Genomic DNA, 14,188 nt, shown 5'->3' with positions numbered 1-14,188 from the left:
CGACATGATACTAAACATAGAGAATCCTAAAGATGCCACCAGAAAACTACTAGAGCTAATCAATGAATTTGGTAAAGTTGCAGGATACAAAATTAATGCACAGAAATCTCTACCATTCCTATACACTAATGATGAAAGATCAGAAATAGAAATTAAGGAAACACTCCCATTTACCATTGGAACTAAAAGAATAAAATACCTAGGAATAAATCTACCTAGGGAGACAAAAGACCTGTATGCAGAAAACTATAAGACAGTGATGAAAGAAATTAAAGATGATACAAACAGATGGAGAGATATACCATGTTCTTGGATTGGAAGAATCAACATTGTGAAAATGACTATACTACCTAATCTACAGATTCAATGCAATCCCTATCAAATTACCAATGGCATTTTTTACAGAACTAGAACAAAAAAATCTTAAAATTTGTAAGGAGACACAAAAGACCCCGAAAAGCCAAAGCGGTCTTGAGGGAAAAAAACGGAGCTAGAGGAATCAGACTCGCTGACTTCAGACTATACTACAAAGCTACAGTAATCAAGACAATACGGTATTGGCACAAACTCAGAAATATAGATCAATAGAACAGGATAGAAAGCCCAGAGATAAACCCATGCACCTATGGTCACCTAATCCATGACAAACGAGGCAAGGATATACAATGGAGAAAAGACAGTCTCTTCAAAAAGTGGTGCTGGGAAAACTGGACAGCTACATGGAATAGAATGAAATTAGAACACTCCCTAACACCATGCACAAAAATAAACTCAAAATGGATTAGAGACCTAAATGTAAGACCAGACACTATAAAACTCTTAGAGGAAAACATAGGAAGAACACTCCGACATAAATCACAGAAAGATCTTTTTTGATCCACCTCTTAGAGTAATGGAAATAAAAACAAAATTAAATAAATGGGACCTAATGAAACTTACAAGCTTTTGCAAAGCAAACTATAAACAAGATGCAAAGACAACCCTCAGAATGGGAGAAAATATTTGCAAATGAATCAACAAAGGATTAATCTCCAAAATATATAAACAGCTCATGCAGCTCAATATTAAAAAAACAAACAACCCAATCCAAAAATGGGCAGAAGACCAAAATAGACATTTCTCCAAAGAAGACATACAGATGGCCAAGAAGCACATGAAAAGCTGCTCAACATCACTAATTGTTAGAGAAATGCAAATCAAAACTACAATGAGGTATCACCTCACACCAGTTAGAATGAGCATCATCAGAAAATGCACAAACAACAAATGCTGGAGAGGGTGTGGAGAAAAGGGAACCCTCTTGCACTGTTGCAAGGTGGGATGTAAACTGATAGAACCACTATGGAGAGCAGTACGGAGGTTCCTTAGAAAACTAAAAATAGAATTACCATATGATCCAGCAATCCCACTACTGGGCATACATCCAGAGAAAACCAGAATTCAAAAAGACACATGCATCCCAATGTTCATTGCAGCACTATTTACAACAGCCAGGACATGGAAGCAACCTAAATGCCCATTGACAGACAAATGGATAAAGAAGATGTAGTATATATATACAATGGAATATTACTCAGCCATAAAAAGGAACGAAATTGGGTCATTTGTTGAGATGTGGATGGATCTAGAGACTGTCATACAGAGTGAAGTAAGTCAGAAGGAGAAAAAAAATCATATATTAATGCATATTAGTGGAAACTAGAAAAATGGTACAGATGAACTGGTTTGCAGGGCAGAAACAGATACACAGATGAGGAGAACAAACGTATGGATACCAAGGTGGGAACGTGCCAGTGGGGGTGCGTGGGTGGTGGTGGTGGGATGAAGTGGGAGATTGCAATTGACATATATACACTAACATGTATAATGGATAAAATGGATAACTAGTGAGAACCTGCTCTATAAAAAAATAAACTAAAATTCAAGAAAAAAGTCTTCCCTTTCACCACTGATCTGCATATCCACCTTCACCATAGGGTAAACTCTTCATTACCTTCCTGTTAGATTTTACATTTTTTATTGTGCCCGTTTTGTTACAGCAGTCTTAGAATACATTATAATAACTTAATGGGTAAATGCCCTTGTAATTATTATACCTCCGCAGCATTCATTCTATAAATAACCATTAAAGTCAATTGGTCACACTCTCTACTGACCTTTAAAAAATATTGAGGATTTTTAACTGGAATCACATTAAGTTATGGTTATTGGTCTATTCAAAATGTTTAACAATTGCTTTAACCTATTTTAATATTTTTTATTTTCCTTGAAATTTATACATTTTATTAAGACTGCTATTTTTACTAATATGCATCAGCACTAAGTTATTTTAATCTACTCAATATTATAATAGCCAATTTCAATTATATATTGTAACATACAGGATCTTTTTTATTTCTCTCTACATTTGCCGCCTTAAGTTTTTCCCAGTGTCTTGAGTTCAATGCCTAGTTCATTTATTTTTATTTGCATCTAAAAATGAATTCATTTAATGATACAATTTTTAGGAAAATTCTGACCAAAATTTCATAAATTTTGATATATAATATTTTCACTAGCATTATTTTCTGAATTGTTTTGTAGCAACGTCTGTATACTCTTTGACACAAAGGTATTAAGAGAAGTATTTAGTTTTCTCTCTTCCAGATTGTCTAAGTAGTTATTTATTTGAGCTTCTGATTCAGAGAATGTAGATGGTACAATTTATTGTTTCAGAATCAATCCAGTTTTCTAAATGCTCTAAGATTACTATAAATAATGTATATCCCTTGATGCAAAGTATAAAGTGAGACAAGTACCTATTAAACCAAGTTTGACTCATCTCAAACAAAGAAAAAATCCCATGTCTTTATAATGACATAAGAAAATCATGCACCAAAGTGGCCTCTGTCATGGTTCTTACCTCATTTCTATTTTTCTCCTCCTTCCTCATTCCTCTCCAGTCATACTGGACTTCTGGACTGTGTCTGGCATTCTTGTACCTTAAGGCTCATGTACTTATTTTCACTCAGCCTAGATCTTCTCGGAGATATTCACATAGCTTGCTCCCTCACCTCCTCTTTGTTCAAAGGTAATCTATTCTTATTACTATTAGTATCACTCCAACTAGACTGTAAGTTTGGCTACAACATAAATTTTTGTCTGTTTTGTTTTTGTTCAATAACCAGAGCCTATAATAGTGTCTGGTAAATAGGAGGTATTCAAAAAAACTTTTGGTTGAATAAATTAATATTTAAAAGAACCTGCCCTGAAGCCATAATGCCTGAGTTAAAATCTCTGCTATATTACCTTGGGCAACCTCCTCAACTTCTCTTTGCCCTAGTTTCCTCCTCAATAAAACAGAAAATAATAGTAATAGTACTTATCTCATAGGGAAATTCTAAGAATTAAAGTAGTTAATACATGTAAAGTACATTGAGCAATGTCCATAAATAGTAAATGCAAAATAAATGTTACCTAAATACTTTTGTTTCTACTTCAATTACTTCTTGAATTATACAGTAGGCCCTCCATATCCGCACGTTCTGCATCTACAAATTCAATCAAATGCAGACAAAAAAAATCCACACGCCACCCTCCCCCCAAAAAAGAAGAAGAAATTCCAGGAAGTTCCAAAAAGCAAAACGAATTTGCAGCTGCACTGGCAACTATTTACACAGTATTCACATTGTATTTAAAACTTTTTATATAGCATTTACATTATATTAGTTATTACAAGTAATCCAGAGATGACAAAGTATATAGGCGGATGTGATACCCAGGTTATATGCAAATATACACCAATTTATCCAAGGATTTGAGCAACCTTGGATTTTGGTACCTGCAGGGGTTCCTGGAACCAATCCCCCATGGATACTGAAGGATGACTATACCTTAAAATCTCTTACCATGTTTAACTTTTAATCAATTTTTGAAAATTTCTAATAGGTTTTGCTTTATATAAATACCAATGCTTTAGATTATGTCACACAAATTACTATTTTGTGGGATTATACCTTTCATTATGTGAAAACCTGTATCTGTCTTCTATGATTTTTTCCTTGAGTTCTACTTTGGTCTACTCTTCTTTCCTTTTTTGTTGTTTGTTTGTTTTTGTTGTATTCCTTACCATTCTTATATTTGCCAGGCTTATCCTCAACTACTCCTTTGTTTTCAAGTCTTTCTGTGTCAATCTGTTTTAAGTCTGTCTCTTCTAAAGAGTATACCTAGAAATGAAGCCTAAGGATTTCGGCACAATATGTCATATTAGTTCTGTCCCATAAGCACTAGTAGGTTTTCCTCCTCAGCAACTTCCCTGTCCTACAGCAGATAATAAGGTTGTAGTCTCCTGAGAGACCCAGACTACTTCATCCAAAAGCACACTTTTACTCTGCATACAGTGACTCATATGTTAGGTGGACTTCCTAAGTATTCTTTTTATCTTTACAAATTCTTTTTAAGTTTTCAGTGTGAGAATAGCAATATGTCAATGGGATTTCTAGTGGGTGGAGGTTGGAGGGATTACATTGGCTTAGTGTACAATCTCAAACCAGAAGTCTCCTTTATTATATGCAAACAGTAAAAATTTAAAAAAAAACAACTATTCTGATTGCTTTTTTTTTCTATTCAATTTCTATTATTTCTAGCTTATGGAATTTGCTAGAAATTCCAAATCAATGTTCTATAAATGGCAATAGTAGAAAATCTTCTCTGTTCCTCTATGTAGACTTTGTCAAAGCCCTGCAGCCAAAGACCAATAGGAACACACCTGTAGTTGAACAAATTTTATTATTGCTCATTGCAACAAAGAATACAGCACACTACAGGTTAAGGTAAGAGGATGTTACAAACTACTTATAGGATATAGGCCCATGTTAAGTGATTTGGGGGAGGGTTCAAGGAAGTAAGGCTTTGCTCTAGATTGGACACTATCAAGAAGTGGGGATAATTCTGTGATTGAGTACCTTAATATATCTTACCTAGACAAACAGAAAACTACAGTGAGACTAAAGTTGTAATTAGTAAAGAAACAGCAACTGCTCATATTAGCCATGATGGAAGTGTGTTTGGTATTTTATGTGGCTTACACAGTGACTTCTTTTTGTATGTGCTTAATAAATTTATGAAGTGATCTCGGTTTTTGCTTCATTTCATCACCGTCCCAGAGTGACTATGTCTGATGTTGATGTTCTGTGAGATTATGTTTAAAAGGAGAACATCAAGGCCCAGCTGTGAATGCCAAGCTTGTTTCCAGATTCAGAGACTGCTTTTCCTGTTCAAGTTCTTAAGGATGTTTCAATTTAATTCTTTTTTTTCTTTTCTTTTTTTTCAATTTAATTCTTAAAAATTTCTCCTGATATATCCCATTGTCTTATTAAAAAAACACCTAGGGCTTCCCTGGTGGCGCAGTGGTTGAGAGTCCGCCTGCCGATGCAGGGGACACGGGTTCGTGCCCCAGTCCGGGAAGATCCCACATGCCGCGGAGCAGCTGGGCCCGTGAGCGATGGCCGCTGAGCCTGCGCATCCGGAGCCTGTGCTCCGCAACGGGAGAGGCCACAACAGTGAGAGGCCCGTGTACCGAAAAAAAAGGAAAAAAAAAAACCACCTAGATCTGGTGTTTTCATGGCTGTTCAGAAACAGATACAAACCAATCTATAAACTTACTATAAAAAAACAACAGGCCAAATCCAAGCATGCAGTTGAAGATAACACAGGATATACAGAGTAGTTATACAAACTAACCATAAAAGTAATAGAGGCAGTTATTTAAGTAGTGGGGAAAGAAAAACACAAATAAAAGCTGTATGATCCGAAAGAATTTTCTTTCCACTTTGATAAAAATAACTGCACTATTACATAAAATGAATATACAAATGAACATGCCTCATTTGAATGCCTTATGTTTTTTTTCCTTTTAAGGAAAACAGGATATTATAAAGGATAGTGGAAGGACAATTTGTAAAATCTGAGTAAGATATAGGGATTAGATAATAGCACCATATCAACACTAACTTCTTGAATTTTAAAGTTATACTGTGATTACATAGCACAATATCCTTGTTTTTAAGGAAATATACACTGGGGTATTTAGAGATAAAGGAACATTATGTCTGAACCCTGCTCAAACATCCAAAGAAAAAATTTTATGTGTGTATATATAAAAGAGAGACAGAATGAGAATGATAAAGCAAATGTGATCAAATGTTAACATCTGGATAATCTGCATACAGAATATAAAGGAATTATTTTTTACCATTCTTGTAACTTCTAAGTCTGAAGTTATTTCAATGTGAAAAGTTTAAAAAAAAAAAAAGTCTGGCCTCAAAACTATATTTGACAAATATCAACATCCCCAAGTCAGAGATGAAGACAGTAAAAATCAAAATAATCATACAATTAATTAAAGAAAAGGAGAAGCCAGAGTCTATTTTACTCAAGCCTGTAGTTTACTTTCCACAGAAAAGCTACATGTTTCAACATAATAATGGGTAATTCATCAATAAATTACAACTTTCTTATCTGAGAGAAACAATGCCCTGATTACTCATAATTTCCTCTTATAGTATTTCCTTCCTCTCAAGGTCTGATGTTACCAGTATATTAAAAAAAAATTTAAACTCAGTGATGAGCAAATATATATCTGATTATGTATCAGAGCTATTCAAGTCCTAATCAATGCCACAGCATTCAAAACAGCTGTCTTTATGACAGGACATTCCAGTAAACTCATCTGTGATTTTACAACTCAGGTGATTATATTTATGGTACCACTGTAACGTACTGTTAGATGTATCATTTACCTGAGAACTGCCACTGAAACCTGGAGGTTGGCTGTATTCTGTGGAATCAATAATACTACTGCAAAATGAAGAAAGAAAAATGTGATTTCAGTTTTTACATTCTCTTAGCAACAGAAAAAGTAAATCTAAAATATATCATATATAAATCCAATATTTCTAATTTCTAAGCAAATATTTATTACCAATAATTTAATTAGACATCAAATAAATACATATCCCATAAACAAAAAAATTAGTAAATATTTAAACAACTTACCCCTTCATCCCACCACCTTAAATATACCCACCTTGAAAGAATGTCAGTAGGGAATAATCATAAGATAGGTGTATATACAGAAGTATTTCCTACAATTTCATTTTCAGATAGGTTAATATGTTTGAACTCTAAGGAAAAGAGGACTTAGAATATTGGGAAAAGAGCACAAGCATGCAATCAAAAGCTATGGTTAACAGATCCTGTTATGACACTAGAGCTAGTGCCCTTGGACAAATACCTTATAATAACTGTTTCCTTAACTGAAAAGTAAGATGAGTGGAGACTAGCTATCTCTAGCTATATCTAGAGTCCCTTCAAGCTCCAAAATGTTATGATAATCACCTCACGTGAAAGAAAACTATCAAAGGAATGGAAGAAATGGTAAAATACCAATAATCTTTCTTTCATAACCCAAAATCTATATTCTAATTACCTCTGCCCTAGTGGAACAGAATCTACTTTCTCCATTGGTTCTTTCTATTTGATTATATATATTCTCTGTGCATTTTCCTACCTAACTCTAGAAAAACCTCTAGAAGTCCCGACTAGCTTTTCTTTCTAAGAGTTCCATCTTACCATATCTATCTTATCACGTCACTCTTAACTCCCTCCCTTCTTTAAATAAATTAGCTTATGAAGACTATTAACACCTGAAAATGATATAACTTCTACATCAACCATGATAGATCAACAGTTTTTTACATTTTTAAAAATTCTTCCCTATTTCTACTATAGAAATGTTTATATTTTTGTCTACCCTAATGAAATTTAAGCAATTAAGTATACTAATTTCAGTGTGTCTCTTTACATAAATATACAAAATCATTATTCACTTTAGTACTCAAATAATCACAAAGGTTATAATATGAGAGGCACTCTTAAGAGTACAGAGTGGGTTTGAATTTCACTTGTTAGCAGCTAAATGACTCTGGGCAAGTTATTGATCTTATTTGGCTGCTAGCTTCTCCATCTGCTAAATGAGTAAGATACTTCAGAGAGGTATAAGATTTAGTTAAGTGGGTTAATTTCTCAGTACAATGCCAAAAAACGGTAGATGTTCAATAAATTTTACCCTCTATGAATAAAATTCATCAATAACATACAAACTTATGCTTTCAAAAATGTAATAAGTGAGATGCAACTGTCTTCACAGTAGTCTTTTTTTATAAAGCAATACATAATAATAGATATTCAGTGATCTTAACCATTCCTATAGTAAGACTTATGTAAGAAAGACCCTTCAAAGCACTTATACTACAAATTAAAGAATTAACACAATCTTGTAATGAATTTCTTTTGATGAAATGTAACCAATGCTCACTTTCCTTGCACAGAGTCATGAACTGGTATGACAGGATCACACGCTATTTTCAGTATACTCTAACCAGGGACTAACAGGGCTAAAAATGAAGAAATGTCATGCATTCAAAAATCTGTGTTCCTCGGTCAGAATGGCCATCATCAAAAAATCTAGAAACAATAAAGGCTGGAGAGGATCTGGAGAAAAGGGAACCCTCTTGCACTGTTGGTAGAAATGTAAATTGATACAGCCACTATGGAGAACAGTATGGAGGTTTCTTAAAAAACTAAAAATAGAACTACCATAAGACCCAGCAATCCCACTACTGGGCATATACCCTGAGAAAACCATAATTCAAAAAGAGACGTGTACCACAATGTTCACTGCAGCACTATTTACAATAGCCAGGATATGGAAGCAACCTAAGTGTCCATCGACAGATGAATGGATAAAGAAGATGTGGCACATATATACAATGTGGCAATAGATGTGGCAATGTGGCAAAGATGTGGCAATATATACAATATTACTCAAGAAATGAAACTGAGTTATTTGTAGTGAGGTGGATGGACCTAGAGTCTGTCATACAGAATGAAGTAAGTCAGAAAGAGAAAAACAAATACCGTATGCTAACACATATATATGGAATCTAAAAAACAAAAAAAAAGGTTCTAATGAACCTAGGGGCAGGACAGGAATAAAGATGCAAACATAGAGAATGGACTTGAGGACATGAGGAGGGGGAAGGGTAAGCTGGGTCAAAGTGAGAGAGTAACATTGACATATATACACTACCAAATGTAAAACAGATAGCAAGTGGGAAACAGCTGCATAGCACAGGGAGATCAGCTGGGTGCTTTGTGACCACGTAGAGGGGTGGGATAGGGCAGGTGGGAGGGAGACGCAAGAGGGAGGGTATATGGAGATATATGTATGCATATGGCTGATTCACTTTGTTATACAGCAGAAACTAACACAACATTAAAGCAATTATACTCCAATAAAGATGTTAAAAAAAAAATCTGTGTTCCTTCCACTAATGAAACCCAATTCCCTATTATCTGTATAAATATTAATAAAATTATGAAGTTGCACATTTAGAGGTTGATAGAACAGAACTATTTCTAGATATGATTATTTTATGGTGTTATAATTCAGACTTCTTTGACTGCAGGCTGGAACGATGATATTGATATATCAGTGTATATAGTGAGATAACATTGCATTTCAAATACATGTTTAAAAATAGTACTCATCAGATTGTTGAAGGTATTGAAATTACAGGTTTTAAATAGTATTTTATTAATAATAACTGCAGAGTTTGAAATTTATTTTATTTCAGATCTTAATCTTATTCACTAAGGAAATTTATTATTGCATATACAACCACAACAGAAGCAATCTGAAAAAATAAATCCCTTTAATTCTGCTTTTTAAAATGTGTGTGTGTGTGTGTGTGTGTGTGTGTGTGTGTTTCTATGTGTGTATAAAGTAACATGATTAGAAGAGAATATTAGAAAGCACTGCCTGGGCTGGGTTCTCTTGATTCTGGTGCTATTCTACTGCTTATCTCTGAGTTAGCCACAATCCACAGATGGTAATGACAACAGCAGTATTAACAGCTATCATTTATTGAGCATTTACCATGCTGTAGGCACTGAGCTAAGTAATTTAAACTTCATAACTCAGGTAGACACTATTATCATTCCCATTTCTCAAGTGAGGAAACTCAGTCACTGACAGATTATACATTTGGCCCAAGTTAACTAAGTTAGTCAATAGCAGAGTTAGGATTCAAAGCCATGGAGTCAGGTTCTAGAGTCTACACTGAACCACCATGCTATGCTCCTTAGGCACATCACATTCTACAACTGAAGAGTGAGGAAATCCTGGATTAGCCCAACCCACTTCATAGACATAATTTAAGGAGAAAAGTGAAAAAAATGGCAACCTATAAATATGAGAGTCATCAATTATTTCAAATAAATGTCAAATAAATAACTTCAAATTATTTCAAATAAGTTACACAAATAAAGCCACCAAAAAATGGCAAGGGCAAGAAGAAAATTTCAAGATAGTAACTAAAACTGAGTTAGGAATAATACTCTTTATTCATGATGGGGAAAATAAGATGATAAAAAAATTCTTAATGTTCTTGCTGGTGACAATGAGGAGCTCAGCTAAAAACATATGAAAACTATACAGCTGTTAATCCATGTTACAAGGGAAATTCACAGTTATGCAAGTAGATGTCACAAAACTACTTACTGTCAGTTAAATTATTTGCTTCCAAAAGCAAAGATATACTTTGTAATTAAAAGATAGACTTTTACAAATGAACTTATATACAAAACAGAAACAGACTCACAGACATAGAAAACAAATTTATGGTACCAAAGGGGAAATGGGGGGGACGGATAAATTAGGAGTTTGGGATTAAAAAATACACACCCCTATATATAAAATAGATAATCAAGAAGGACCTACTGTACAGCACAGGGAACTATACTATTTTGTAATGACCTATAAGGGAAAAGAATCTGAAAAAGAATATATATGTATATGTATTTATGTGTATATATACGTATTTATGTGTGTATTTGTGTATATACGTATATGTGTGTATTATGTGTATATATGTGCGCATGTGTGTATACATATATATATATAAAACTGAATCACTTTGCAGTACACCTGAAACTAACACAACACTACAAATCAACTATCCTTCAATTAAAAAAAAAAAGAAATAAAAAATATGTTTAAATAAATAATTTTTAAAAGACTGTTAACTCAGTTTCACATATAAGCTATATCTATAAATGAATAAGAAGCTAAGAGAAAATTTTGATGCAAAATTCAATTGAAAATTAAGGTGAAATCTTTTCTTCTACAGTGTCTCGGACTCATTAGAATAGACAGTACTACTACTCATATTGTGGTATTTGTAAGAATTTCAACAAGATAGTACAACAAATTCCATACAAAAGATTTTATACAAATAAACATCAGTGATTAAAATGGCCTTTTCAGCAATATACAGTTTGCTTTTAAAAATACTGGGCTTGGGACTTCCCTGGGGGTCCAGTGGTTAAGACTCCACGCTCCCAATGCAGGGGACCCAGGTTCGATCCCTGGTCAGGGAACTAGATCCCGAATGCCGCAACTAAGAACCTGCATGTCACAACTTAAAATCCCGCATGCCCTAACGAAGATCCTGCAACTGAGATCCGAAGCAGACAAATAAATAACTAAATAAATATTTCTTAAAATAATAATAAATAAATAATAAAATTAAACATATATATATATATATATATATATATGGCTCAAAAAACTTACATAAAACCATATGATCATCTCAGATGCAGAGAAAACTTTCAACAAAATTCAACACCCATTTATGATAAACCCTCCAGAAAGTAGGCATAGAGGGAACTTACCTCAACATAATAAAGGTCATATATGACAAACCCACAGCCAACATCGTCCTCAATGGTGAAAAACTGAAACCATTTCCACTAAGACCAGGAACAAGACAAGGCTGCCCACTCTCACCACTCTCATTCAACATAGTTTTGGAAGTTTTAGCCACAGCAATCAGAGAACAAAAAAAGATAAAAGGAATCCAAATTGGAAAAGAAGAAGTAAGATGTCACTGTTTGCAGATGACATGACACTATACATAGAGAATCCTAAAGATGTTACTAGAAAACTACCAGAGCTAATCAATGAATCTGGTAAAGTAGCAGGATAAAATAATTAATGCACAGAAATGTCTTGCATTCCTATACACTAATGATGAAAAATCTGAAAGTGAAAATCAAGAAAACACTCCCATTTACCACTGCAACAAAAAGAATAAAATACCTAGGAATAAACCTACTGAAGGAGACAAAAGACCTGTATGCAGAAAATTATAAGACACTGATGAAAGAAATTAAGGATGATACAAACAGATGGAGAGATTACCATGTTCTTGGATTGGAAGAATCAACATTGTGAAAATGACTATACTACCCAAAGCAATCTACAGATTCAATGCAATCCCTATCAAACTACCACTGGCATTTTTCACAGAACTAGAACAAAAAATTTCACAATTTGTATGGAAACACAAAAGACCCCAAATAGCCAAAGCAATCTTGAGAAAGAAAAATGAAGCTGGAGGAATCAGGCTCCCGGACTTCAGATTATACTTCAAAGCTACAGTAGTCAAGACAGTATGCTACTGGCACAAAAACAGAAATATAGATCAATGGAAGAGGACAGAAAGCCCAGAGATAAACCCACACACATATGGTCACCTTATTTTTGATAAAGGAGGCAAGAATATACAATGGAGAAAAGACAGCCTCTTCAATAAGTGGTGCTGGGAAAACTGGACAGCTACATGTAAAAGAATGAAATCAGAACACTCCCTAACACCATACACAAAAATAAACTCAAAATGGATTGAGACCTAAATGTAAGGCCAGACACGATCAAACTCTCAGAGGAAAACACAGGCAGAACACTCTATGACATAAATCACAGCAAGATCCTCTTTGACCCACCTCCTAGAGAAATGGAAATAAAAACAAAAATAAACAAATGGGACCTAATGAAACTTAAAAGGTTTTGTACAGCAAACCATAACAAGACGAAAAGACAACCCTCAGGATGGGAGAAAGTATTTGCAAATGAAGCAACTGACAAAGGATTAATCTCCAAAATTTACAAGCAGCTCATGCAGCTCAATATCAAAAAAGCAAGCAACCTAATCCACAAGTGGGCAGAAGATGTAAACAGATGTTTCTCCAAAGAAGATATACAGATTGCCAACAAACACATGAAAGAATGCTCAACATCATTAATCATTAGAGAAATGCAAATCAAAACTACAATGAGATATCATCTCACACTGGTCAGAATGGCCATCATCAAAAAAATCTACAAACAATAAATACTGGAGAGGGTGTGGAGCAAAGGGAACCCTCTTGCACTGTTGGCGGGAATGTAAATTGATACAGCCACTATAGAGAACAGTATGGAGGTTCCTTAAAAAACTAAAAATCGAATTACCATACGATCCAGCAATTCTACTACTGGGCATATACCCTGAGAATACCATAACTCAAAAAGAATCATATACCACAATGTTCACTGCAGCTCTATTTACAATAGCCAGGACATGGAAGCAACCTAAGTGTCCACTGACAGATGAATGGATGAAGGATGTGGCACATATATACAATGGGATATTACTCCACCATAAAAAGAAACGAGATTGAGTTATTTGTAGTGAGGTGGATGGGCCTAGAGTCTGTCATACAGAGTGAAGTAAGTCACAAAGAGAAGAACAAATACCGTATGCTAACACATATATATGGAATCTAGAAAAAAAAAATGGTCATGAAGAACCTAGGGGCAAGATGGGAATAAAGACGCAGACCTACTAGAGAATGGACTTGATGACACGGGGAGGGGGAAGGGTAAGCTGGGACAAAGTGAGAGAGTGGCACGGACACATATACACTACCAAATGTAAAACTGATAGCTAGTGGGAAGCAGCCACATAGCACAGGGAGATCACCTCGGTGCTTTGTGACCACCTAGAGGGGTGGGATAGGGAGGGTGGAGGGAGGGAGATGCAAGAGGGAAGAGATATGGGGATATATGTATATGTATAACTGATTCACTTTGTTATAGAGCAGAAACTAACACACCATTTTAAAGCAATTATACTCCGATAAAGATGTTAAACAACAACAAAAAAGATTACAGAAAACTTCAATTCCTAAAACCCAAAACTATGAAAATCAAACACTTTTTGTAACTTTTTGAAGTGAAAACCTGACCTGAACAGATTTT

General features: G+C 34.5%; 1 protein-coding gene across 12 annotated transcripts in view; it reads right to left on the bottom strand.

The window, feature by feature from the left end:
- The window catches only part of COP1 (COP1 E3 ubiquitin ligase), a 276,406-nt gene that overhangs the window by 169,662 nt on the left and 92,556 nt on the right, over positions 1-14,188 (bottom strand). For 10 of the 12 annotated variants that reach the window (XM_033854790.2, XM_019952342.3, XM_073804073.1 and 7 more), the window contains one exon: positions 6,780-6,837. The exons of the other annotated variants lie outside the window; for them this stretch is intronic. In XM_033854790.2, the coding sequence (XP_033710681.1) occupies positions 6,780-6,837 (58 nt within the window). The remainder of the gene's footprint in view (positions 1-6,779; positions 6,838-14,188) is intronic. 12 annotated transcript variants of the gene reach the window in all.

Source organism: Tursiops truncatus, chromosome 1, assembly GCF_011762595.2.
Source record: "Tursiops truncatus isolate mTurTru1 chromosome 1, mTurTru1.mat.Y, whole genome shotgun sequence".
In the NCBI taxonomy this organism is placed as follows: domain Eukaryota; kingdom Metazoa; phylum Chordata; class Mammalia; order Artiodactyla; family Delphinidae; genus Tursiops; species Tursiops truncatus.
This window is presented reverse-complemented; position numbering and strand designations above follow the sequence as displayed.